The sequence below is a fragment of the Dryas octopetala genome, chromosome 9, assembly GCF_963921425.1.
Source record: "Dryas octopetala chromosome 9, drDryOcto1.1, whole genome shotgun sequence".
NCBI lineage: Eukaryota > Viridiplantae > Streptophyta > Magnoliopsida > Rosales > Rosaceae > Dryas > Dryas octopetala.
In genome coordinates, this window is record NC_141374.1 from 13,427,042 (window position 1) to 13,454,328 (window position 27,287).

Sequence of the window (27,287 nt, forward strand, 5' to 3'; positions counted from 1 at the left end):
AAAGAAAGTGAGAGAAAGAGAAGAAGAGAGATAGAGAGAGAAGGGGGGGAGGGATAACAGCTGGCGCACCCCCCCCCGGTTGCAGGTAAGTTCTAGAGATAGAAGAGTGGAATTAGAGGCACCACCGACTTGGAATAGGATGAGGTATATATAATGAGGACATGATTGCTGACGCAGGCCTTTCAAGTCATGCATGAGTGAATATTTGGTGCATGTAATGAATTATTGACCTCCAACAATGATGTAATACTATGTTAATATGATTTCGTTGATTTGTATATTGATGAGTGATGTGGGGACGTGGGGACGTGGGTCCATAGAATTTAATTGAATTTTTTAAGAGAATTTTTTACATAACTAATATATCGATTAACATATGTGTCATAATATAAGTGAATATTATTAATATTATACTTTACTAATATACACATGTTATTTAATAATATCTTTATACATTAAATTAATTACATTACATAATGATATATTGGTAAAAAAATTCTCAAATTTTTTAGCCAAGCTCAAATGCATTGGTCAAAGTGTATACAGTAGTATATAATAATACAATGTTAAAGGAATAATATTATATACACTAGGACTGACCGATCGAGGTGGGGTCATGGATTAATTCATTAATTTGCAAGTAATCCATTATCTTCTGTACCTGAATTAATTTGATTTCTTCAACCAAAAAAAAAAAAAAAATCTGATTTCCCTTCTCTTCTAGTATTCGAAAGGAATTCAACAATATCTTTTTGCAATTGGCCAAAAAAATAAAAATATTTTAGCATTACATATTTAGTCTTAAAGATAAAAACAAATATTTGACTAAGAAAAAAGAATATAAAAACAAATATCTCGTTTCTAAAGGTCTCTTTTTTTTTTTTTTTGGCCAAGAGTTTCCAAAGGTCAAAGAATAATATATATAGTGTGTGTGTGTGTGTCAAAAACCAGTTGCCCTTCAACCCTTCGAGAGAATTAATGTTGTACTTCAGCCACACCGTCCACTGCGCAGCTCACATATATGTTAAAACAATCAAACTAATTTTTGATACTTTTATTTAGAGGGTTGGGTTTAGAGTCTCTTTTTTAATAGTGAAATATGCACAATACAAAAGGGTGCTTAAAATGACTCTGTATATCTATGTATATTGAAAGTACTAATTCTAAAATATATATAGGTCTCGTTCCAAAATTCTATTTCTACTTTCAAACCTTAGTCAACGGCCTTTTTCTTTTACCTCCTAAGGCCTCTCATGGGTCATGATTGGTGATGATGAAGAGATTTGGGATATGAACTAGTAGAGAAAAGCAATAATGTTGATAGAACCTAAAAATTAAGGATATGAAAAGAATCTACTTGAGCTTAATTAAGTTTAATGGTCAACCAAAGAGATCTTGATTAATTAAACTAAACTTGAGCTTAATCAAGTTTAATTATGTTACTAAATTGATGAATAAAAGCTATGATGATGCCTTATTTGTCATGACGTGTTCCAAACGAAGTTAGGAAGCAAGAGAAATAAGCACGAGAAGGTGTCGATGACGAGATCCCCAAGCAACCCACTGTAGTCAAGTTCACAGACTCTGGTCATCCCCTGTAGTTCTCCGTACTGTGGTCAACTGTTGTGCATTTTTCATGTGGCTCAATTAGTCCTCCTACGTGCCCCTTTTTAATAATTCACAGAATCATAAATCAATAAATCATTCACAACACTCAGCCTCTCACTGATCACTTTCTTCTTCCACTGCTACCTTCATTCCTCATCCTCTCTCTCTCTCTCTGTTGCTAATTGCTCTGTTTCTTGTTGCTTTGTGTTGCACAATTACTCTTGTTGCAGCAAAATTAGGCCATGGAAGACATTATTTCCTCTTCTTCTTCTCCCAATACAATCAATATTTGTCAAGAAACCTCCGCAGCTGCATCCACGCTTCAACAAAGCCTCCAATTCATAGTCCAAAACCGTCCTGAATTGTGGGTCTACTCCATCTTCTGGCAAGCCTCCAAAGACAACAATGGCCGTTTTGCCTTGTCATGGGCCGGTGGCCATTTCCGAGGCAACAGAGACTTGCCATCCAAGAGATCATTAAGCAACGAATTCGGGTTCAGTCGGGAGAGAAAGAATTTGATGAACAGAGAAGTGGAAGCTCTTTTCAATGAAGACATGGACTTGGACAGGCTTGTGAATGATCACCATGGAGGCCATGGAGATGTCAGTGACTCCGAGTGGTTTTACTTCTACACCGTTTCATTGACGCAGTCATTTCCTGTAGGCCATGCCAACAACAACAACAACAACGTTCTCAGCCGTGCATTTTGCTCTGGTGCTTTTGTTTGGTTGGCAGGAGATTATGAGCTGCAATTCTATGAGTGTGAGAGAGTGAAAGAGGCTCACATGCATGGAATTCAAACCCTGATTTGTGTTGCAACTCCATGTGGGGTACTCGAGCTGGCTTCTCTGGATGTGATCAAAGAAGATTGGGAGCTTGTTCAGCTTTCAAAATCACTTTTTGGATCAGACAGGGTCACAAAGCTGCAGGGCAGCCCTGTCCATCCGCAGGGTCGTCATGTACAACAAGTACATGTTCCTCTGCAGCTACAAAGTGGGGTGTTGATTCCAGAAGCTGATCATCAAAAGGAGTGGAACACACAAATGGGCAATGATAAGACAAGTCGTTATGCAAAAGAAGGTGTCAATTTTGGTGGGTCATCATCAGACTCAGGGCCTTCTGAGAACACAGAGAGTAGTCGGTTGAAAAAGAGAGGGAGACCAAACCATGGAAATTCTGGAGGCAGAGAATCACCAATTAACCACGTGGAGGCGGAGAGACAGCGGCGGGAGAAGCTCAACCGCCGCTTCTACGCCCTCCGGTCGGTTGTACCCAATGTGTCAAAGATGGACAAGGCTTCTCTGCTCGCTGATGCAGTGGTGTACATCAACGAGCTCAAGGCGAAGATTGATGACTTGGAAACAAAAATCCAAGCACAACCCCAGAAACCAAAACCGGGTATTAGTAGTAGTAATCCAATTGACTGCAGCCAAAGCACAAGCTCCATAGTTGATCATAACCATGCAAGGCCATCTTCAAGTAATTATAGAGGAGCTGCTGTGGAGGTGGATGTTAACATTGTGGGGTCGGAAGCCATGATAAGAGTTCAGTGCCCGGATTCGGATTATCCGTATGCAAGGTTGATGAATGCACTCAGAGACTTGGAGCTGCGAATTTATCATGCAAGCATATCAAGCGTCAAGGACTTTGTGCTTCAAGATGTTGTGGCAAGAGTTCCGGATGGATTCACAAGTGAGGAGGCTATGAGAACCGCTATTATGAAAAGATTGTATAATTAGCTCGTTCATTACAAATTAATTAATTAGTCTTCTTCTTCTTCTTCTTCTTCTTCTGGTGATTGTTGTAACTCAAAATTTAAGATGCTTAGCTTGCCAAGTTTTAGGAGAGAATTAATATATACTGTATCTGCATGTTTTCCAAGTTTTAATTAAGATTTCTAAACGATGAATATTTGATCATATCAACTGTTATTAATTAGTTGCATTTTCTGTATTTTAGTAAGCTATCTACTTTAATTTTACATTGTTTTTGTACATAAAATATAAGCTAGCACTGATCAACTCCAGCTGAAATGCATGCATGGCTGCTACAAATATATATGATTCATCAATGGCGCGAATTTTGATTTTATAGAAGTATTAACTGAATATGTATCCTTTAGCAGAAAGCAAATTAACCAGAATTAAATTAATTGTTTCTGTGTCAACAGTACACTTATTCTATGTTTATAGGGAAAAGATTTTGTGCCCTTACACAGATTTTTGTGTCCTAATATAATGTAGCAAGATTATTTTGCACACATCACACTATTTAATTGAAACATTAGATTAATATTATTAATATTAAAAGACTATCTTACCCAACTAGCTAAATTTAATGGGTGAAATTACTACATAATTGTTAAGACATCTGCAATATCTTCTCCATTGAAACAATGCAATGTCCTATGCATAACAATCATAATGGAACTAAAACGTTGCAGAAGTAATAAATATCAAAGAGAAGACATGATGGCAATTTGCAGATCGAAGATTATGAAAACTACTGCACTCCCAATGCTACTATTTATGGCAAAAGTATCTCCAGACGTCCGGAGTAGAGAAATCACCATAGGTAGAGTTCCTCAAAGGCTCAAAGGCCCAACCATGGGAAACCTATTACCCTTTCCTGGTTTGGTAAGCACTTGATATATTGAATTGTCACTACTAGAAAACAGGGCAACAGTCACTAAACTGCTAGTCACTGAAGGATATATGTTGGCTATTGATCTTGTAATGGACACGGATGAGATGATACCTATGTCCACTTGCACATTGGGCACATACACCATGGCTAATTAAAGTGCTTCCTTGTCATGCCTCATTCTTATTTTGATTGAATTTTGGAATTTGTAGCATACATTAGTCATGGTTTCGGTGTCCATAAACCCAATGAACAGTTCTCATCAATTAAATCCCAGTTCTTTTAGTGAAAGCTAGTACAAAAAAAAAAGTGTATTTCTAATAATACACCAATACATGTTATACCAATGAATATATATACTTAAAAATTTCATAATAAATACTTGGTATCTCGATCATATTATGTGGTACTAATTTATGTGTAAAGTAATAGTGCAATTAATAGAATGCCAATATTTTTTGAAAAGTATTTCTTGTTTTTTTAATGCTCATGTATAATGTATTAATTTTTTGGTAAAACATGTATAATGTATTAATTGGCCATGCATGTCTATCACTTATATACTTATATCAGCTGAGGAAAGCATGCATGCTTCTGAATTGGCCTTTGAAATTGTGTCCTTTCTTTAATGCTATTTTTCTCCATGAAAAAAACCATATAATAAGGAGCTTTGGATTGTCCCATGGCCAGAATTTTAAATGGGTTAATTTGTTGACTATTTATGTTCATATTTTTGAGATTGATCGGGATAGTGAACTGTATTGGATTCGTTTTCAATTTTATTTTATTTTTTCAAATAAATAGAGAATTTTCATTGCCTAACAAAATCAAAATACAAAGAAGAAATTTAATGTCGAAAAATAGAGTAATAAAGAGGAAAGACAAATGCATCGCTAGGATATCACCTATCAAAATCCACTAAGGCACCAAAGGATATTTGTTAAGAATATAAAATCTACGTATTTATCAAATTTAATTCAATCAAAGGTTGAGGTATCTTTCTCCAAAAGATTCCGAAGTATGTATGATAAATGTTGGCATGAGACAGCAAAAAAGAGACTAGATTCAGTGACACCATTTATGAAACCCGAGGGGACAACTTCAAAAGGACACACAAACACACACACAATGGTACTAGAAACTGAAAATATGCCAAAAATGAAAAACATGTGTTAATTTTGCTTCAGACATGAGACATGTGCTTGATTTCGGTTGCGTTGAAAACTAAACCTTTCCATCTGTATATGGCACGCTTTGTTGAAAAATGGGCCTCATGGGCTGCTCATCAACAATGAAAATTAGCCGAAGGAAACATAATCTTTGATGTTGACATAATCACGTAAACATCGGGTACGTACAACACTACAATATATAATTGCCTCCATACCCCAATTGTAGGGAATGATTTCCTTGGTAGGGGATATCGGCTTAAAAGAAAGTAGTGGAAATTATTAGTGGGTTCAGTTGGATTATATAGCCCAGTTGAACTTTCAAAATGCATTGACATTAATAATAGGGTGTCGCTTTTCAAACCCAAACCCAAATTGAAAAATAACTTTTGCTTGACAAATCCAACTATATTCCCAAAAACACCATTAAAAGAAAGAAAGAAAATTCTTTCGGGTTTAGTCCTTTTTTGTCATAACTAGGGTTTAGGGTTTAGTCCTTTTTTGTCATAAAGTGTCATTTTCAAAATTATTGAAATAGAGTGCTTCTATATGCATACTATTTTTCCTCTCACTACACATATCATCTAACTTATTTAGTAAATTACAATTTTAACTTTAACTCAAATGACCAAAAAGGACAATCCACCCAACCCAGCCACACCAGTCCCGATCCCATCTTCGACCTCGACCCCATTGTGCGCCGCCACTGTCGCCAATGACCTTACTTGCCACCATATTGGTCGGCCTTTGCAACAGATCAGAGAGAGGTATAGAGACATATGAGAGAAGAGTGAGAAAGGCAGAGAGGAGATAGAAGGGAAGGAGAGAGAGAGAGAGGGGGAGGTTGGCCAGTCGCCGACGATAGTGGCAGAAGGTTGGACGCTGGCGGCAGGTGGTGATGTCGAGGTGGTGGGGGTGTGCTGAGTTTGGTTGTATAATAAGGGTATTTTAAGAATTTTTGAGGTGTGTATTAAAATTTAATAGAAAAAAAAAAAGTGTGAGAGAAAATGGTGTGTAATAAGAAGAAAATGAATGTGCATATGGCAGCCCTCTTGAAATATGAGGGGTTACCATATATCGTACTGAAAAGTTATTCCACTCATAGATGCATGACCACTCAGCCCACTCACTAGTAACTACCCAACCCATAGCCAATCACTCAATCCATGCAACCCACTGGTCACACTCAATCCTCAATCCACCTCTTAACCCAACTTCTATAGAATACAATTGTCCAATATCATAAGCCCATATTTTGTTTATATTAAATGCGATTGAATTAATCTTAATTTAACTTTCTAGTTTCTAACCTTCTTAACCCACTTTTGGTGTTGTTCGGACAGTCATTGAGAGGTTGTGGTGGTGATTGTTTATCTTCTTTTTGGTATCTCTTCATCCCAACAAGTTGAGCTATTGACAATCTTTTACGGAATATAGTTTTTTGTTTGCAGGTATTGAAGTTGTGGTTTTTCAGTCGGATGTTCAAGCTAAATCAATTTAGGAGCCTAATGGAAAATCTTGCATCAAATAGGGCAAAAGGGTTTAATTGGCGTCTATCTGATAGTTCTATATGTAAATATTATTTGTCAAAACAGTAATTAAATTGTAAAATAAAATATGTGTGAAGTAAAGTGAGCTGTAAAGTAAAACAATTGAGAGTTTGTTACGTAAATTATGTTTTCAAAAATGTTATGAGTGCAAAAAACAGTATTAATTAAGGTGTTTGGTAGAAATTTAAATCTAAAATTGTTGTCGATCTGTATAATTACTAAAATAGATAAAATGCTGGATAACCCTCTATCATTTTGAATAAAAATAGAGGTTATATTGGGCAACTCAAAATTTTTATGAATAGTGGCCACAACTTTCATTCACAACAATTTCAAATAACATATCGTAGTGAATGACCTAGAATTGTGAGGCACTACAACTTTTACTTTTATTATTAAACACTAAAACTGTTGCGAGTGACCTATAATTGACATTAACAACATCTTTTGATTGTCCAACTATAATCCCAAACGAGCCCTTAATTCAACATGTCCATATACAAAATCTCAAAAATGGATTCATAAATATTTGATCGATGCATACATGCCTCTGGCCGTTAACCATGTTGCATATACATGCTTAATTATCTGCCATGCATGACATGGCATTGTTTCAGTGGGGAGATAGAGAATAAAAAATGGGTCACAGATTTAGATCCGTTAATTAATTATATATGTTGACCACCTTAATTGTTTTTGGCCCAACCCCTTGTAAATAAATGCCGTCCGTCATTACTGATATTAATTGATGGTTGATATATTATTCCTTAATTGGGTTTGTTTCATCATGATGAGCAAGCAAATTAGGTCATTTTTTCACCAAACTACATGAACACTAGGCGTGTGGACAATAACCACCAATAGTACCTACTTAATTTATTAGTTTAATATCTACTCAAAATCCATGGTTAAGCCAACAGGGCCACACGTAAATGTTAATTGAGACCCATTTGTGATTATGCGCGCATCATGCAGTGATTGTCTTGTTAAGACGTGCAATATGATGATATCGATAAGAAACAAGTCATGTTCATTCATTTCAATCTTGAGGACGAACAAGTCAAAAATAAAAAAGGACTACTACTTAATTAATTAATTACCTTAATTTCATGATCCAGTTACATGCATGTTTGCAGTTTAATTAATTGGTTGGACAATCTAGCTAGTACGGTAGAATATGGGTTCTGCAATTATTATGAAGCACAACCATAAATGTGGGCTGATTGTGATTACCAAACATTTACTGCTACAACCACATTTTTCTTTCCTTTTTCTTTCTCTTTTACCATCAGAAAATAAATGCAATTTTGGTCCGTGGACTTCCTCCTAACATTACAAATGGGAAAGACTCACTAATTGTTGAGAGGAGAATTTCACAAAAAGTAAAGTTTTATCTTACAATTTATAATGTTTTTGGACTTTTTTATCAATTGTCAAATAGTTTTGAGTTGAATATTTCAATTTATACCACATAACTCAAACGTACGTTGTCCACATATTTAATTTAATAGTGATACCACGCATATATAATTGAAAATTCTACAACTGGAAACTAAAGTCACGTGTTAATTAGGCCTCTTCATCCATTATTTTTCAAACTAATTAATTTAGAAATTTTTGGGTTAAGAATTTTCTGAACTACACATACATATATAAACTTTCATTATTCAAGAAACCTACCAAATTAAGCACAATGAAAAGCCTGCTTAAAATATGGACTGCCTTTTACAGCTAGTGCATGTTCTCTCAATATCAAAATTTTCTTAAGTCAAATTATTTGGGCAGATAAGCTTATAATCTCAGAGAAAATATGCATATGGGATGCAATTAATGACTAGGTTGGCAAAAACTTGACTAAATATCCACCGGCAAGAATTTAGCACAAACGTATCAGATCAGATCGATGCAAATTAATCACAGTGGGTCCTCCGTCCTCCATAGTCCATCCTAATAATTAAATAATATTATGCAAGAAATAATCTTTAAATAATTTCTCCTGGTTTCATCTCCTTGTCCTTACCTTTATTTATTTTCTCATTATTTTGACACAAATCCATATTATCTCATTTTCACCAGTCATATAAATGAAAAAGAGAGAAACAAAGGTAATACGAACAAGGAGGAGGAGGGAGAAGGAGAGAGAAATGAAAGTTTATTTCTGGCATATATAATATCTTCAGTTCTTATATTATCCTTCAAAATGTTGTTCATATGACTAGCTTAGACATGCATATTGTGTTTACCATACTAAAAAAATTGTTTGGATGATTATTATTTATTAAAATTGCATTTTTATCTCATACACTTGAAACCATTAGTCATACGATGAATGAAGAGAAACTACAACACAAAATAATAAACAGGGCTTTTACTAAATTCAATGTCCATCTTTTATCTTATCAACTTGACATTTTTATGACTTAGGTTAATAACTTTAGGGCATTTGTCAACCCAACAATACACAGGTAATAATTTTCACATGGTCTGGCTAGCTAGCTAAGAGCCTAAAGACCCCCCACATCTGAGACTTCCTCAGTTGAAGAAGAGGAAGAAAAATTAGCCTCCCATTCTCAATTCGCTCTCAGGCACTACCTTATAATTTTATCCACCCCTGCAGGCACTCCTTCTGATATATTTGGAGAAACACATGCATATATATATATATATATATATATATATGACTACGCTTATATATATATATATATATATATATGCATCGATCATACACAGCTAGACACTCAATTAATGCCTCATCAGAAAAACAGATCATATCATCAAATACTCTCTCAACCACTTGGTGATGAGGTCTTCCAAATCTCCTCCAGCTCCCTAGCAAACGCCTTCTGCCTCCCAATCACAATCGTAATGTGATCTTTCTTCTCAACCACCTTCACGCGAGCACGAGGGATTTTCGACTGCACGTTGTAGCTGCATTCCACCGGGATGAGCTCGTCATCTTTGCCATGAAACACATTCACATTGCATTTCAGATGGTCTCTTACGGCGTCCAAGTATGCGTCCATTTTGCCTGCGGTGCCACAAATAATGTTGTGCAGTGTATGCCATGCTGCGTTGTGGGTGTGGCAGAAGAACCCTTCAAGCAAAAAAGTCCTCATCCTGCATGTTCCAAAATAATGTTACAATTAATTCATTAATTACCTGCAATATCATATGTTATAATTACATTATTCTGTCACATTTCTTGTAATACAAACGCTCTCTTACCAAACAATTTGATTGAAAATGGTTATGAATAGTTTTATTAATTGGATTGTCGATCTGGCACCAACACTATCGATATTTTTTTGGGTACAACGTACATCACTAACAACTTTGCAGCAACATTTGCCAGCATAATAAATGACGAGTCAAAATTAATTTCAACATCAAAGTAATCGGTCACCATCGGTTGGGACTTTTGGTCCATGACTTTTTGACCCAAGTCCCTCAAGTAACGGGTAAGAAATTTTAAATGACTGGTGCCCTCTTTCTTTTTTAAATTTCTTACTGCTTTATGCCCTATTGTTTTAAATTTTTTATCAGTATTTTAAATTCCAATTGAATATATCCTGGACGAAAGCTTGTCACAAATATCTCACAAATATCTCACAAAGAGTGCTCGATATTTTTCTTATCAAACGATATTAAAGAAGAAAATTCGTACTTGAGACCCTAGAATGTAGGTTCACTTAACCAAATCCCCAAGTGCTCTTTACTCTTTACTATAGTTATGGTAGCTCAACCAATACCAATATACCATCACACATTGACTGGTCTATCTATCCACAAGCTAGACCAGCATGGATTGGTGTTCCTAGGTGCAGATGATCGGTGGGTTCCAAAATTCATCACCGTGGACCAATCAATGCAAAAGAGGGGGTCCACATGTACCGTTTGAAATTAACATGTAAATTTAATGGCAGATAAGAATAATATAACATGAATATTTAATGTCTAGAAATAGACTAGGGTTTTGGTGGCGGCTGTGACACATTCTATAATAAGGGGTGGTAAGGTTGATCAAATTAATTACCTGTTTCTAGTAACAAGTTTGGCAAGAAATTCCACAAACCGGTGGTTCTTGCATATGAGCAGGCAAATGGTCCTTGAAATATGCTCGTACCAGCACGCAATGGACGCACCAAAAGCAATCAGCGGCCACACTCGCCGTGGAGCCACCCTCCTCATCACGAATTGTGTCGCTTGTGCCCCCTTGGGTACTGGCCAGTATGGCTGCCACGTAAACCGGAAATCAATTAAGATTAATAAATGTTTTAGATTCGTAACACTTACTGTATGTGAGAGATAAAAATGTGAGTAAAATAAAAATCGAGCATTAATATTGGCGTAAAAGAATCCGAAAAGCTTTACATAAACTTGTGGGCAAATATTGCACCAATAAATGTGGACCTTTATAGATGTGACAACAATTTTATGTATAAGAAGTTGGGTAGGGATCATAATTAATAATTAACGAAGATGGTTAATTAATTAAGTACTTACAGGTGCAAGTAAGGTGAGGGACTTGATGGAGCCAGGGTGTTTAACTGCAAGAGCAAGGGCCAGAATGCAGCCCAAAGAGTGAGCCACAATGTGGAAGGATTTAACCTTGTGGGGTTCAAGCACGGACCTTTCTATCATTTCCACATGCTCTCTGAGGGTGTACATGGAATCAGTTGGCTTTGGACTCCTTCCAAACCCAAGCAGATCAATTGCAAAGAACCTAAAACTTGATTTTGCAGCACTTGAAAAGTTGGGGAACAATGTTTCTGTCCAGAATGCTGATGATGAGATGAAGCCATGAATGAATAGTACATCTTCTCTTGCCTTGTAATAATCTGAGATCACAAAACCCAATAGCATTAGATGATCATATGTCATATATATTTGTAACTTAAAAAGAAGGGTCATGTTATCTGCACTCCCCAGAAAGCTTCTCGCACTCTTCTAGAACAGTGCAAATAACATGGTTATATTGGTCATGTTGTTATTTACACTCCTCTAGAGTGTAAAAACTTTGTGAGTGTGATCGAATATCGTGCATATGTAATATCATACGAGAAAAATTTCTATAGGACATTCCAATACGCTTAATCTGTTTATTTCTCTCGTCATGTAACACATATAGGACCGTCCCATAAAAATTTTTCTGAGTATCATGCATCTCATTTTACCTGGGGGTGCATCAGCTCTAACAAAGAGGGTTTCTTTGGTGGAAGAAGTCCAAGAAGTGCAGAATTTACAATCACAATCTGACCACCTTGGGATGGGGTGGCATGGCAGGCCTCCATTGATCTTTCCTTGAAGCATTTCAACGATGGTGGAGTTCACTGTGAACTTGGACCGCACTGTCGACCCCGATTTCTTGATCTTGTCGACCACAGACAGCTTGGAGACCTCGGACAAGAGCGAAGGGCGTGTGTAGAGCGTGTCTGAGATCTCCTCCAACTGTAGTTTTGTGGAAGAAAGACAGACAATCTTCGACGACTCCCCCTTTTCGGAGACCAAGATTTTGCCACTGCTGGTGATGGCTTCTTTGGAGGAGGAGCAGTAGCAAGGCTTCCACTCGGCTTCGATAAAGAAATCAGCGAGTTTGTAAGCAAAACAGAGGACGAAATCGACAAGGTCTAAAACAGAGAAGACAATGAAGCTCACAGCCTCGTTTATGAGTCTTCCTGTCAATGTTAAGATCGATTTTGTTTTCGCCATTGCAGCCATTAGGAGTCTCAAACACACCGACCCACAACCACAGGGCTACTACTATAATAGGCAGAGAGAGATAGAGTGATGGAGAGAGAGAGAGAGAGAGAGAGAGAGAGGGGTGGGGGTTACAATGGAAAGCACAATGTCATAGATATAATTGACTAGTGATTCAGTGTGATTAGCTCTCTCTTAATTAATAGAAGATCGAACCTGAGAGAGCAAAGAAAGTTAGGATGTGGGTCATTGGTGCAAATGGGTGATGAAAGCACCATAAGACAAACTTCAAGCTTCACTCCCTCCCTTTGCTATAGCTAGGCTGTGCTAGGCTCTCTATAAGAATGCATGATAAGCATGTTACATTTGGTTGAAGCGTGTGGGAGTGCTTCTCTAAAAATTTAGTGGAGATCAGAGAGAGAGAGACAGAGAGGGAGACAGAGACAGAGACTTGCACAATTGACAAACCAAGTTACTCAACAGAGAGCAGTTAAATGTATTGATTGTTCATTAACATGGTTTGTTGGCCAAGAAGAAAGGTAGGTGGTGGTTGAACCCCCCTAGGAATAGCAACAAATTCTCCTCAGCAAAGGTTTGGTCTACATCTATATATATAAAAGTATATAACCATACTTTTATGAGACACCTCTCCCATATTAAAATTTAATTTGGATTCTCTTATTTTTGTTTATTTTATTAATTATTCATTGTAATATAAATTTAAGAGTTTATGTAATTCTATTCACACCCGAAAAGTATTATGAATTCATTTCATCTTTTATTTCTTACCAGTAAATATTAAATACATAATTAAAATTAAAAATCAAGCAAAAACAAGTAAACAAAACCAATAAAAGATTTGAATATGATATTATTTATTTTTACGTTATGATATGATATGATTATTAAAGACATCGACCAAATTTGTTTCTTCTCCCCATCACAAACCCATGCTGCCCAAAAAGAGGAAAATGGGCACATTTCTTGCCGCATGAGAAATTCTTATTCAAGGATACATTTTTTCTCATCCACTAGGTTACAACTCAGCCTTTTGTCTTTCAAAGTTTCCAAAATCCATCTCATTAATTTTGAGAATGAAGAGGAGGTATTCCCAATTAATTAAGTCTCCCAAATTCGACCAAAAAAAAAAAAAGTCTCCCAAACCTCTCTAATATTTAATGCAGGCTGGCTAGGCCACATGACTCCCATCCATTCCTCTAGGCGACAAGCCCTCCCCCACCGCCCTACTTAAGATCGACCGTACAAATAATTTCTAACATCTTTATTAATATTGGACCCAACTCCTAAAGAAATTAAGAATCGGTGCATGCACGACTGGACTTGTACTAGAGGACTTTTTTACGCATCGATCAATCGGTGATCGATGGAAACAATATGTTAGGGATGATCAACTGGAATGCACTCATCAGGAATTTATGAGGTCGATCGATCGATCTAGTCTTTGTGAGCATTGGTTGAAATATCATTGTCCGATGAATCCCACAATTAAGTGTTGTTTTTATTGTTGGGAATGTACGTTGCTAGTCTTGTGAAACATGTATGCTTAATTGCATGTGTATATATATGCATATATGGCTGATATTCTTACATCGAGATTGCTAATGACACTAATGGTACTTTGGAATTTATTTGGAACAGACTTGTCTAGGTGCTTAATGTTAACATTGATTCATGCTATACATGGCTTTGTTTAATCGGACAGTAATCTAAGCTAGGTACTTAATCAATAGGCAATTCCATATATATTAGGCTTATTCACATCATTGTTCCATGTAAGATATCACTTTGCCCCTTGAAACTTAAATCCTCTCAATTTGTCACTTGAACTTCACACAATTATTGAAAAAATCCTATGCCGTCAACTTTGTTAATTTTCCATTAAAAAAACTGACGTGACACTTATATGACATGGGTGTGACCTTTTTCTAGTTATGTAAGATTCATGTAGACAAAAAAAATTATAAAAAATCGACATAGATCTTATTATTTTTTAGTTTAAAAATTATTTTTTATTATTTTTTTGTCTACATGAATCTTACATAAGATTCATGTGGACCTTTTTATTATTATTTTTTTTTGTCTACATGAATCTTACATAAGATTCATGACATAAATCTTATATGGCATGGGTGTGACCTTTTTCTAATTATGTAAGATTCATGTGGACAAAAAAAATTATAAAAAATTGATATAGATCTTATTATTTTTTAGTTTAAAAATTATTTTTTTATTATTTTTTTGTCTACATGAATCTTACATAACTAAAAAAAAGGGTCTCACTCATGCCATATACGTGTCACGTCAACTATTTTAATGGAAAATTTGACAAAGTTGACGGCATAGAATCTTTTGCAACAACTGTGTAAAGTTCAGGTGACAATTTGAGAAGATTTAAGTTTCATGAGGCAAAGTAAAAAAAAGTATATCTTATAAAGGGTAATGGTGTGAATAAATATATATTAATCAATCTTATAATTAATTACCCCTACGCTCTCATGAATAATTGTATTTAATAAACCATTCCGCCACTAAGAAAGAAGCGACTACCTATTTGTTTTATTTTTTTGAAGGACAAAAATTGTCCCAAACTTTTTGTGTGTGGACACAAATCACTAAAGATTATTTGTAAATTTACATGCTCTACATTGATCAATTGACCTTATAGTTACCCCTACGCACGTGTGAGCGACTGTATTCGAAAAATCTCTTCGCTATTAGGCAAGTAGCCAGTTGGCTATTTAGGTAAGCAGAAAAATAATTAACCCAAAAGTTGTCTAAGGGAAATTTTGTGCATGGTAGTATGGTACACAGATTATTAAACATGATGAGTAGTGTTATAGATCGTAATTAATGTGGTAGATAGTCATATCATTAGTTTTAAGTTATTTAAAAATAAAGTGAGACATATTCCATACATGTCATTTGAAATTCAAATTGGACATACAAATTTAAAATTCTTATTAAAAACTTATTGTTATGTGTCTTGCAGCTTGACATGACCCCTTGCTTTTTTTTATTTGAAGAAGAAGTATATATATTAAATACCAAAAAAAGAACCTGTGATAGCTAAGTAGTAACTAGTAAGTACCAATTAATTTAATTTTCTATTTATGACAATTGAGGGAATAGCTTGAAATGCGCAGCAGAGTGGGGCCAAAAGCAAGCACTTGCCTTGCTTTGGGCGTGGCTTAAGCATGCCAAGCAACCAATTGCCTTGTTTTGGGCGTGCTAGGGAAGGCTTTGGCATGCCAAGCAAGCAGTGGGTATCCATCAACTAGCCAAGTAGTTGTTAATTTGTTTTTTTTTTTTTTTTTTATAGTAATTGTTTAATTTATAAGTAGAATAAAGGGATGCTAATAAAATATGATACATCATATATATGGAAAGTTGTATTTATTTATTTATTTTTTATAGGAATTGTATAGGTATTTGATTTAGCATATTTTTATATGGTTTGGGGCTGAATTGTTGTGGTACACAATCTATATTCAAATATTTACGCACCTGATAATCTGCAAAAATGACACATCACAAATGTGATGATTTAATTATAACAAATTTTAATTTTATATTGTAGTGATAAAATCAACACATCATATTCCAATAGTGACATCCTTGTTAGACAAAAATGAAAAAGAATGATTAAGGCAACATTAGTGCAGTGTCTTCAAAAAATGGTCCAGGGTCAAGGGACTTAATAATAGAGTTTTAGAGAAGCTAATTCTCAAAAAGCAACGACACACTTCAATTTTTGAGTGTGAGAATGGGGGTTCATGTCAGTAATATTAAGAGTAATGTGGAGCAATATCTCACATCGAAAAACTAGAGTTTAACATATATGTTTATAAGATCTTGAGCCTCTCCATTCATTACCAATTGATTTTAGGTTGGATGCTCAAATTCTATCATGGTATTATAGCTTGGTTATCTGTGTGTAAGGCCCAACGACTATACGTGCTCTTACGTCATCTAATACAATTTGTCCACTTGTTAGACTCAAAATCTCATCACACGTGCAGGGGCATATTGAGAGTAATGTAGAGCAATGTTCCACATCGAAAAACTAAAACTTAGCATATGTGCTTATAAGATCTTGGGCCTCTCCACCTATTGTCAATTGGTATTGGGTTGGATGCTTAAATTCTATTATGTACTATTGTTAGGGTTATGAGAAATATTTCATATTAGAAAAATATAGCCTTATTTAGTGATTTATAAGGAGTTGAGTCTCTTTATTTATTGTCAATTAATTTAAGATTGGATGCTCAAATTTCATTCATGGTGTTAGAGTCTGGTTATTCATGTGTCAAGTCCAACTGTTACACGTATTCACATATCACCCAATATGAATTTTTCACGACCTTATTTAGTCCTTTATAAGAAATACTACAATTTTATTCGGTTAGTACATCAAGTGAAATCCCCAAAATTTGGAGCCATATATTGTATACCTGTGAACATGTAAAAGAAAATCTTTCAAAAGGAATATATGGGTTTGGATTGGAGACCCACGTGGTCTAAGTGTATCACCCTGCAGAATTCAACTTATATTGAAAGATTTGGAATTATAGAAATTCGAACTCAGAAACTTTTGCCCTGATACCGTGAAAAAGATTGAATTTTGATCTCGTTCATGGTGATGATGGGTATATATACACAATTACAAGATTTTATGTAGCAGAAGTACATGAATATATTTGAAGACAAGACAAGATAATTAATGATCTGAAGTATTTGATTTTCAATTAAAAAAATGAACGTTTTTGGTAATTTCATCTGCAAAGAATGACCATGCATGGTGGCAATTGGCAATTTGGCATAGATCTTTGATCAACTGTCTACCTTCGAGTACATCATTCGAAAAGACTCAATCAGAAACCTCCCATTAAGGCAATAACAAATTAACAACTACTGGGACCCTGCCAGAGAATTCACATTTCTGGCATAAAATTCAACATCATGTTATGCTAAGTAGCCTACAGTGCAAGATAAAAATTCCAGTTAATTAGTAACTTTGTATTGCCATATTGAGACCCCTTTAAACAATTAATGGGATACACAGTACCATAGATTATGCACAGATCTAGACGAAATTACTACCTGCTAAAATTCATTTAAGGCCAATACAGCTAGAGTTCTGTCACATTCATAACTCAACTAGCAGCTGAGATAATAATGTAGAGCCCACCCAATGAATTAAACAAGAAATTATTTTGACGAATTCCAAACACCACGTCATGCAAATCTCTAAGCCTAACACACCACTGTTACAAGACCTGTTCAAAGATTATGTTACCTGCTAAAGCAAGCAGGACAGGCAAATTGTTCATCACTTTGTGCAGTAGCCAACCCACTTCAGTTTATATAACCCATGTGAAGCTCACTGCTGCTTACAGTGCATGTGCTTGTGTGAAAATGGAGGTCCATAAGATTATTTCTATGCTTTTTCCATGTACAATGTTGGTTGTTATTCTCTGTTTGAATGCCTTCTTGCCCTGTTTTGCTTTCACTTCATTTGTGTTTGGGGACTCTCTAGTTGATGCAGGAAACAATGACTACATCTTCACCCTCTCAAAGGCTGACTCTCCTCCTTATGGCATCGATTTTAAGCCCTCTGGTGGAAGACCCACTGGTAGATTCACAAATGGCCGAACCATATCAGACATTGTAGGTAATAATGTGCACTAAATGTGTTTGATCCCCCACCCCACCATCCCAGCTTAATAGACATTTAATAAACTTGAATTTGAAGGTACAGTTTTTTTTTTGGGTCATAATTGGAAGGTACAGTTACTAGTCTTAGAAAATCTCAGTTTGGGTATAGGAATATTGTCACAGCTGTGTTATTATGGCTCTTGCCTATCGAGCCCATCTGCCATTCAATTAATGACTTGAAATAGTCATCCACTAGCCCAAAAAAAAGTTGGGTTTTGTTGTTGATTATCATATTATTAATCATCTTTATACTAATTACTCAAGCTTTGGGTGGTGCAATTAATCAGGTCAAGCACTTGGAGCCAAGTCATTTCCTCCACCTTATCTGGCCCCAAACACTCAAGCTAACTCAGTTCTCAGGGGAATTAATTATGCTTCTGGAGCCTCAGGAATATTGGACCAAACAGGACATTTGTTTGTAAGTACTAACTGTAATTAATTAGGACTGGTCCACTTTAATTACAAGACCATTAATTTGAAGTTTACAAATTGTTAATTACTACTGTACACAGATAGGAAGAGTTCCACTGCGTGAGCAAGTAAACAATTTTGAGCAAAGCAGAAGTTACATGGTGAATGTAATGGGAGAGAATCGTACAAATGAGTTCCTAAAGAAGGCAATCTTCTCACTTACAATTGGATCCAATGATGTTCTCAACTATGTCCAACCATCTATACCATTTTTTGGTGAAGACAAAGTCTCTCCCAACATGTTCCAAGACTTCATGGTCTCTAACTTGACCATACAGCTCAAGGTACATGCAAACTTTAATCAATCACCTAAGCTTAACATTTTGATATTGCTTTGTCTAATTTTTATAAGTAAGTTTCTGTGTGAAGCGACTGCATGAGTTGGGAGCTAGAAAGTTCATTGTGGTAGGGGTTGGACCACTAGGATGCATACCATTTATTCGTGCCATCAATCTATTACCAAGTGGACAATGCCTTGCTGAGGTGAACCAGTTGATCCAAGGCTACAATAAGAAATTGAATATAATGTTGGATCTGCTAAACAAGGAGTTGGGTCCTGAAGCCATCTTTGTGTATGCAAACTCCTTTGATATCTTCATGAAGATTATAGTAAATTATCATCAATATGGTAACTAGCTTTGAAACTAGAACTAGTCATTTATATATCTATTTTTATGATATAATGAAGTAAACTGATTCTTCTTTTTTTCTTTTCTTTTTTGATATTGGTAGGATTTGAGAATGCCAATGAACCATGTTGTGGTGGAAACTTCCCACCATTTGTTTGCTTCAAGGGCGGTGATGCAAACACAAGCTCTGCTTTGTGCAATGATCGATCCAAGTATGTGTTTTGGGATGCATACCATCCCACAGAAGCTGCTAATATCATCATAGCAAAGAGGTTGCTTGATGGGGATCAAAGTATTAGCTCCCCCATTAACATCCGTGAACTTTACAACTACAACTCCTAATGATGATCACTTAGTAAACCAAGCTTAGCTAGCTACTGCAAACTGATGCCAAAAATTTGTAATGAGCATGTTATTGTATGATCATATTAATGTTCACAAGCATTGAATGAGGCTGTTAAGGCCAATAACACCATCCTTTAATTTTATATGAATTCATATTGAATACTACTACAGCTTACAATCCGACCAGAGATCAGTTTGAGCTCTTTAATTGAGCTCTTTAATATAAATTAAATAAGAAGACAGAAATTCAGTGAAGAAGCATCCATCATTTTAAAATTGGTCGCAGACTTTAACTAACAAAGGTCAACTCTAGCAACAGTTTCTGAATTCTGACAAGGGGTATTAACTTCAAAGAGAAGTCAACCCCCCCCCCCCCCCCCCCCCCCTCTGTTCTTTTGCAATTCTTTTTCTTGAAAGTGTTTTAGAGAGAGTTGATGGAAAAAGAAATTAGGAAAATATAGTTGGCTTCCCTTCTCTTCTGTAACATCTTCCTTATTTTAACGCCTTGAATATCAATGAATTTCAAGACCACTTCTTTGTAAGAAATGAATGGCCATGCATGACTCATTCTGTTTGTCAACCACCATCAAACACTTCAATGAAAACAAATAGTCAAAGTGCAGGCCCTGCAATATAATCTGCATAACAGTCCAATTTTGTGAGGAAATGCACTGCAACACTGAAATCAGTCTTTTTTACCTGTTTTTGGAATATGGGTCATATATACTTTTTCCTTCCCAATGTGCCTCTGAGATAACATGAAAATCAGAGTAAATTACTATAGTATGTTGTTGTCTGGTCCATCCCCAAGTGTTTTTTTTTTGATAAGTTACTGAGTAAAAACGTTGACTTTGGTTATAATTGAAGGCAAAGGGTAAGCTGGTTGGGAATTATGAATTTATGAGATGCCAACTTTGGGTCCAGTCTGCAGTTTCTGCATAACTCCAGCAGGATATGGTCTTTGTCAACAAATGCAACCAATAGGCATTGAGAAGGTAATGCAACCATTGATCTCTCTTTATTTGAAAGATAAGAAAGCCTATCAAATATAAATGGGCTCAGCCCCAAAAATTTCAAATGGGCTGGGCTAAGTGGGAGTGTTTGCGTTGTTCTACTACCAGTATCTCCCAAAATGTTATGAACTTGCAGGGGCTTGGGCCTGCAAGTAGAAAAAAATGAATAAATAAATTTAAAAAAAATATGTCTGAGCCAGACAGTTATCAATGCTTAAACAGTTAACCTCAAGCGTGGCGTTTGCACAGGCCTCAAATCCATCTATGACCCATATCTGTTGCTAATATCAACCTCTTAAACACATATAACTGGGACCAGTCATACAGTCCTTAAACTACATGTCTGCACCAAAACCTACAAATAATCCTCAATTCCTCATTCTGATAATATATGCAATCTTGAAATATAATTGTAAAGAAATCAAATGGATAATGGTGAACTGGGATTCTCTTATAATTTATAGAGCCACAAATTAAATCTCTTCCAAGAAGGGCATGTGTGGCCATAATTTTTTCTCAGCAAAACTCAACCAACCAAAATGCTCTTTAGCCTTTCAGAGACTGTCCTGTACTTTGCAGGCAAATATAGCATGAAATGAACAAACCCAGTACTACTGAACTTTGTACCATCCATTGTATATTCTTGTATTTGTATTTCTAAGTGTTTCAGTCCCATTTCTTTTCCTTGCACCAGAATTGCAGTAATTTCATGGTGGTTCTAGGCTTTCAAGCTGTCCACTTTACTACCCCTAAACATGTGTTATTGTGTAAACCGACCACTGGTGCTTATTCCATTCGATGTGGGATTGCGGAGCCATCAGGAGAGCCAGCTCCTATGGGACAAAAGACCAAGTACAATGATGGGTTTTTCGAGAAGGCATTTATGACTCTCTTTGCTCGCAAAATGAAGAGGTTTGCAGCTCCAGTGAAAACCAAGACTGAGACTAAAGAGAAGGAGTGGTGGGAATATGACTATGAGAGTTTTGTGGATGTGTCAAAGACAGTGATGCAGGGGAGGTCTCGCATACAGCAGCAGGTAGTGGTTCGAGAGGTGCTCTTGTCTATGCTACCTCCAGGTGCGCCTGCTCAGGTGGATAATGGACCATTCTCTAATTTTTCATCTAGTTCATTAATTTGAATGTCTTAGTTATTTAATATCTGTATGCTATCTCTTAAATCTTACTCACAAAAGTTTTTGTATAATGAATGCTCAAAGTGCAAGACTGGATGTTAATTAATCTCACCACAAATGGTATAAGGTAGTTTCAAACTTTCAATAGTTATTTTACTTATTATGTTTGCAGTTCAGGAAATTATTTCCACCAACAAAGTGGGCTGCAGAATTCAATGCTGCATTAACAGTGCCTTTCTTCCACTGGTTAGTTGGGCCTTCTGAGGTAATTATACCCCTCTTAGCTATAGTCTATATGTACTGCATAAGTGGTGTTTGTCACCATACTAAAATTTGCACATTTTTCTTCTACATTTTAAAAGACTGATTTGGTTTTGGTCAATGTAAAATAGTTGAAATTCTTTTGTCATCATGCCAAAAATGCTCAGTTGTACCATATGACATTGGTTTTTCTGTTGCAACATAAATATGAATGATCTTTCATTTGCTGTTTCCTTTTGGGGTTATTTGTGATACACTAATTTATGGTCATCCACCAGGTTGTAGAAGTTGAGGTAAATGGGGTGAAGCAAAGAAGTGGAGTCCATATAAAGAAGTGCAGGTGGGATGTATATTTCATCATGTACAAATTAAATATAAATTTGTTTAGGTTGACATACAGTTTTTCTCTAGAACTGCAATATGCTTACAGATTAAAGCATTGATTTCAAAGACAAGAATCCATGAGTCCATGTTTATCTATTGCAGCAACCAAATGAAGTAGAGTTCTTAAATGGAACCATTTTGGTAGATGACATGATATGATCATTAAAAATGCACCAAATATTTCTAACTTTGACATTATTTCTCATCTAGGTACTTGGAGAACAGTGGGTGTGTTGGAATGTGTGTGAATATGTGCAAGTTTCCTACTCAAGATTTCTTCACCAATGAATTTGGGCTTCCGTTAACCATGATTCCAAGTATGTCAACTGATTATGTTGGTTTAATTATGACAGAAATTATTACTATACTTGATCAAATACATTCCAAGAGGAAAAACAGCTTTCTGAGTTGGACTTTTATTTTCATGCTCAGATTTTGAAGATATGAGTTGTGAAATGGTGTATGGCCAAGCTCCACCACCATTTGAAGAGGATCCAGTGTCAAAACAACCATGTTTTACTGATATATGTAAGTTTGTAGAACACCTATTTTGCAATCAATGGAAATATAAATTCCTGATCTCTAACTATGCATTTATCTGCAGGTTCCATTGGAAATCCCAGCTCCAGTGTCTGTCCAAAACTACAAGCTTGAAAGATACTCCTCCTTAATTCAATTATCATAACCGAAGTAGTTCAAGTGCACATTTACTCCACATGTCACGGCCAACTTATAGTTCAACTTCAGTACATATCTTTTAAGCATGTTGAACACGGCTATGTGTGGAAGATACTATATGCCAATTAGAGGCTGAAAATTTGTCTCATGACAGAAGGGAATTTGTTTGTAAAATTCAGGATGATATATCAGTATTGAGGAATAATTATTTTCTTTACTCCCAGAGGTTTTATGTAGTCCTTTGCATTTAGAAACTTGTCATAGAAGTTAAAAGTTTGACAACACATACATTCATATTGTATATGCTTTGGAAGCCAACATACCTCCACACAGTATGGAGTCAAGCTCCATAAACCAAATTGATATGATGACTGCCCACTAGATAGTTCAAGATGTGAAAATTGGGTAAGCAGTTGAGTGGAGTTAGTTTGTAATTTAAGTGCAGGAGATTGGAGGTTGATGCTGCTGGAATTCACCCTGCCTTTCACCATTGCTACATAAAAAAAGGGATAAGGTTTTAGCTCTTGCAGTGGGGAAACCTGTTATTGTCATAGTTGATTTTGATGTTCCTGTCATTTCCTCAAAAATTTCGGACCGACTCCCTAATTTTTGTTGATAAGCTTAACAAACTGAAATCTAATTACCAACAATGCCAAATTATCAAAGATGTGTTTCAATTAGCATCTGGGTTTTTAATTCTCATTATAAAAGACTTATCAAGGATATATGTTTATTTACCTATTGACAAGCCAATAAACAAACCCAGAAATTATGTAAATCGTTACAGGCATGCAAATAGCATGAACAAACCCAGTCCCATTAAACTGTCTCATGCATTTTGTGTTCTTGTATTTGTATTTCTAAGCTCTTCATATACTATAAGAGGAAGACACACCCAGTTGAGCTTTCAGTCCCATTTCTTTTCTTTGCACTATAATTGCATGCAGTAATGTCATGGTGGCTCTAAGCTTTCAAGCTGTCCATGCCCAGTTTACTACCCCTAAACATGTGTTATTGTGTAAACCAACCACCAGTAACTCCATTCGATGTAGGATTGTGGAGCCATCAGGAGAGCCAGCTCCAATGGGACAAAAGACCAAGTACAAAGATGGGCTTTTTGACAAGGCATTTATGGCTCTCTTTGCTAGCAAAATGAAGAGGTTTGAAGCTCCAGTGAAAGCTAGGACCGAGACTAAGAAGAAGAGGTGGTGGCAATATGACTATGAGAGTTTTGTGGATATGTCTAAGAGAGTGATGCAGGGAAGGTCTCCCATACAGCAGCAACAAGTGGTTCGAGAGATACTCTTGTCTATGCTACCTCGAGGGGCGCCTGCTCAGGTGCATAATGGATCATTCTCACTTCTTTATATATTGTTCCTCTTTAGCTCTTCAATTTGAATGTCTTGGTGATTGAATCAGTGTATCCATCTATACAGTCATTAAGCTCCAACAAACTGATAATTTACTACAATTTTTGCAGTTCAAGAAATTCTTTCCACCAACAAAGCGGGTTGCAGAATTAAATGCTGCATATACAGAGCCTTTCTTCCACTGGTTAGTTGGACCTTGTGAGGTAATTATACCCCTCTTAGCCATGGCCTATATATGTATTGCATAAATGGTGTTTTGTCTCCAAACTAGAAATTGCACCTTTTTTTGTTTTCTACCTTCTAAAAAGACTAATTTGATTTTGGTCAATGCCAAACATTTGAAAATCATGTCAAAAACACTCAATTGTACCATATATATTTTCTGTTGTGCAACATAAATATGAACGATCTTTCTTCTGCTTTTTCCTTTTGGAGTTATTTCTGATACACTAATTTATGGTCATCCACCAGGTTGTAGAAGTCGAGGTAAATGGGAAGAAGCAAAGAAGTGGAGTCCATATAAAGAAGTGCAGGTGGGATCTATATTTCATCATGCACAAATTGAAAATAAATTTGTTTTAAGTCAACATACAGACATACAGTTTTTTTTTTTCTTTTCTTAGAATTGCAATGTGCTTACAGATTAAGGCATTTTCAAAGATAAGACTCCATTAGTCCATGTTTATCTATTGCAGAAATCAAATGTAGTACGGTTCCTAAATGGAAGCAATTTTGGAAGATGACATTATACTAATTTAACTTTGACATTGTTCCTCATCTAGGTACCTAGAGAACAGCGGGTGCGTTGGAATGTGTGTGAATATGTGCAAGTTTCCTACTCAAGATTTTTTCATCAATGAACTTGGGCTTCCGTTAACCATGAATCCAAGTATGTCAACTCATTCTGTTGGTTTAATTATGACCAAAATTGGGACATAAGGCTGAAATTCTTATGTAACAAATCTGATAAGATACATTCCAAGCGGAGAAACTGCTTTCTGAATTGGATTTAGGTGTGCTGTAATTGTATCAATAAAGTCTTACTTCTTGTCTTATCCCCTTTCTTTTCATGCTCAGATTTTGAAGATATGAGTTGTGAAATGGTGTTTGGCCAAGTTCCACCACCATTTGAAGAGGATCCAGTGTCCAAACAACCATGTTTTACTGATATGTGTAAGTTTGTAGAACTTCTATTCTATAATCAATGGACATATATATATATTCTTGAATCTGATCTCTAGCTGTGCATTTATCTGCAGGTTCCATTGAAAATTCCATCCCCAATGTCTGTCCGAAATTACAAGCTTGAAAGATACTCCTCCTTAACTAAGTTATCATAACCAAAGTAGTTCAAGTACACATTCCAAGTCCATATGTCACAGCCATCTTACAGTTCAATGTCAGCACATACCTTTTACACGGCGATGTGTGGAAGTTACCATTCGTCTATTAGGCTGAAAAATTGTCAAATTAAAGGAGGGAACTTGTTTGTAAAATTCAGGATGATATATATCAACAGTATGTCTAATAGACTAAACATACATGTTCCATTTTAAGTTTTTATTAATGGTGTATTGAGGAATAATTTTGGATACTTTTGGTCCCTGTACTTAATGATGTGTTTTACTCCTGAGGTCTTATGAATTTGCATTGAGAAACCTGACATTGAAGCTAAAACAACATATACATTCATTTTGTGTGTGTTGCTTTTGGCCAATATACCTACACACAGATAGTTCCAAAGCAGTTGAGTTGATTTTAGTTTGTAATTTAAGTGCAGGAGATTTGCGGTTGATGCTGCTGAAATTTAGCCTACCTTTCACCATTGCTACATTAAAAAAGGAAAACCTGTGCCTATGGCCCTATACTTGATTTTGATGTTCATGTAATTTCTTCAAAAATTTCGGACAGACCCCCTAATTTATGCTAGTTGATTAGGTTGAAAAACTGAAATCCAATTACCAACAATGCCAAATTTTAAAAGATGTGTTTCAATCAGCATCTGGTTTTCTAATTCTCATTATAAAAATGATTCACCATTTTGTTTCTTTTTTAAAATATTCTGAAGGATAAAACTTGTTGACCAACATTGTGAAACTCTTGGTTCCTCTACGTTCCAATCACATGATGTATGGAATTATGGTTGAAAATATAGGGCCTTTAACCAATAAAACCGTTCATGCGAGTTGTTCCACTTCCACCTCCTTTCTTTCTGCCTTGAACTTCCTCATTGATAGCCCTCAAATTTTTTGCTTTGGCGGCCCATGTGATTTTCTTTGGTCTATCCGTGACTTTGCTGCTACAAAACAAATCACATTCCTACAACCTCCAATACCACACTGCGCCATAAATTGTGGCCTCCAATAAGTCCAACCATGCCCAACCCCAATTGGGTAATTGGGTTCACGTAAATTACGCCTTTTCAAGACTTTTGGCATGATTTAACAGTGAAACTTTCTCTCTGTGAAGAATGTAAAGAAATTCTTTGAACCATGTGACGGATTATGCTCTACATTGTGTCTTTGTCTCTCTTTGGTGACTTGTTTCAGAGTTTCAGTTTCATATAACCAATAGTAAGGATAAAGTTAGTGTCATTTTGTG

At 35.9% G+C, this 27,287-nt stretch overlaps 5 protein-coding genes across 5 annotated transcripts; 4 read left to right on the forward strand and 1 right to left on the reverse strand.

Annotated features, from left to right (window-relative positions):
* The first annotated feature begins 1,772 nt into the window (after positions 1–1,772).
* On the forward strand, positions 1,773–3,359 carry LOC147274358 (transcription factor bHLH14-like). The gene has a single exon (XM_086256396.1). It carries the CDS (start codon positions 1,851–1,853, stop codon positions 3,345–3,347), a length of 1,497 nt encoding a protein of 498 aa, XP_086112522.1. The 5' UTR covers positions 1,773–1,850; the 3' UTR covers positions 3,348–3,359.
* Positions 3,360–9,413: 6,054 nt separating this feature from the next.
* On the reverse strand, positions 9,414–12,992 carry BDG1 (alpha/beta-Hydrolases superfamily protein). Its single transcript, XM_086227512.1, has 4 exons — positions 12,145–12,992; positions 11,474–11,808; positions 11,004–11,203; positions 9,414–10,087 (listed from the first exon to the last, which is right to left on the reverse strand). The coding sequence occupies exons 1-4, from the start codon at positions 12,686–12,688 to the stop codon at positions 9,757–9,759; spliced, it is 1,410 nt and encodes a 469-aa protein (XP_086083638.1). The 5' UTR covers positions 12,689–12,992; the 3' UTR covers positions 9,414–9,756.
* Positions 12,993–17,977: 4,985 nt separating this feature from the next.
* On the forward strand, positions 17,978–19,845 carry LOC147274360 (GDSL-like Lipase/Acylhydrolase superfamily protein). The gene is made up of 5 exons (XM_086228328.1): positions 17,978–18,359; positions 18,691–18,821; positions 18,916–19,158; positions 19,244–19,502; positions 19,607–19,845. The coding sequence occupies exons 1-5, from the start codon at positions 17,978–17,980 to the stop codon at positions 19,843–19,845; spliced, it is 1,254 nt and encodes a 417-aa protein (XP_086084454.1).
* A 1,390-nt stretch (positions 19,846–21,235) lies between these two features.
* Positions 21,236–23,533, forward strand: LOC147274361 (beta-carotene isomerase D27). Its single transcript, XM_086228495.1, has 7 exons — positions 21,236–21,951; positions 22,166–22,258; positions 22,533–22,594; positions 22,849–22,955; positions 23,071–23,166; positions 23,243–23,292; positions 23,331–23,533. The coding sequence occupies exons 1-6, from the start codon at positions 21,571–21,573 to the stop codon at positions 23,290–23,292; spliced, it is 789 nt and encodes a 262-aa protein (XP_086084621.1). The 5' UTR covers positions 21,236–21,570; the 3' UTR covers positions 23,331–23,533.
* A 141-nt stretch (positions 23,534–23,674) lies between these two features.
* On the forward strand, positions 23,675–26,229 carry LOC147274362 (beta-carotene isomerase D27, chloroplastic-like). The gene is made up of 6 exons (XM_086228494.1): positions 23,675–24,654; positions 24,797–24,889; positions 25,158–25,219; positions 25,469–25,575; positions 25,764–25,859; positions 25,946–26,229. The coding sequence occupies exons 1-6, from the start codon at positions 24,271–24,273 to the stop codon at positions 25,993–25,995; spliced, it is 792 nt and encodes a 263-aa protein (XP_086084620.1). The 5' UTR covers positions 23,675–24,270; the 3' UTR covers positions 25,996–26,229.
* The last annotated feature ends 1,058 nt before the right edge of the window (positions 26,230–27,287 follow it).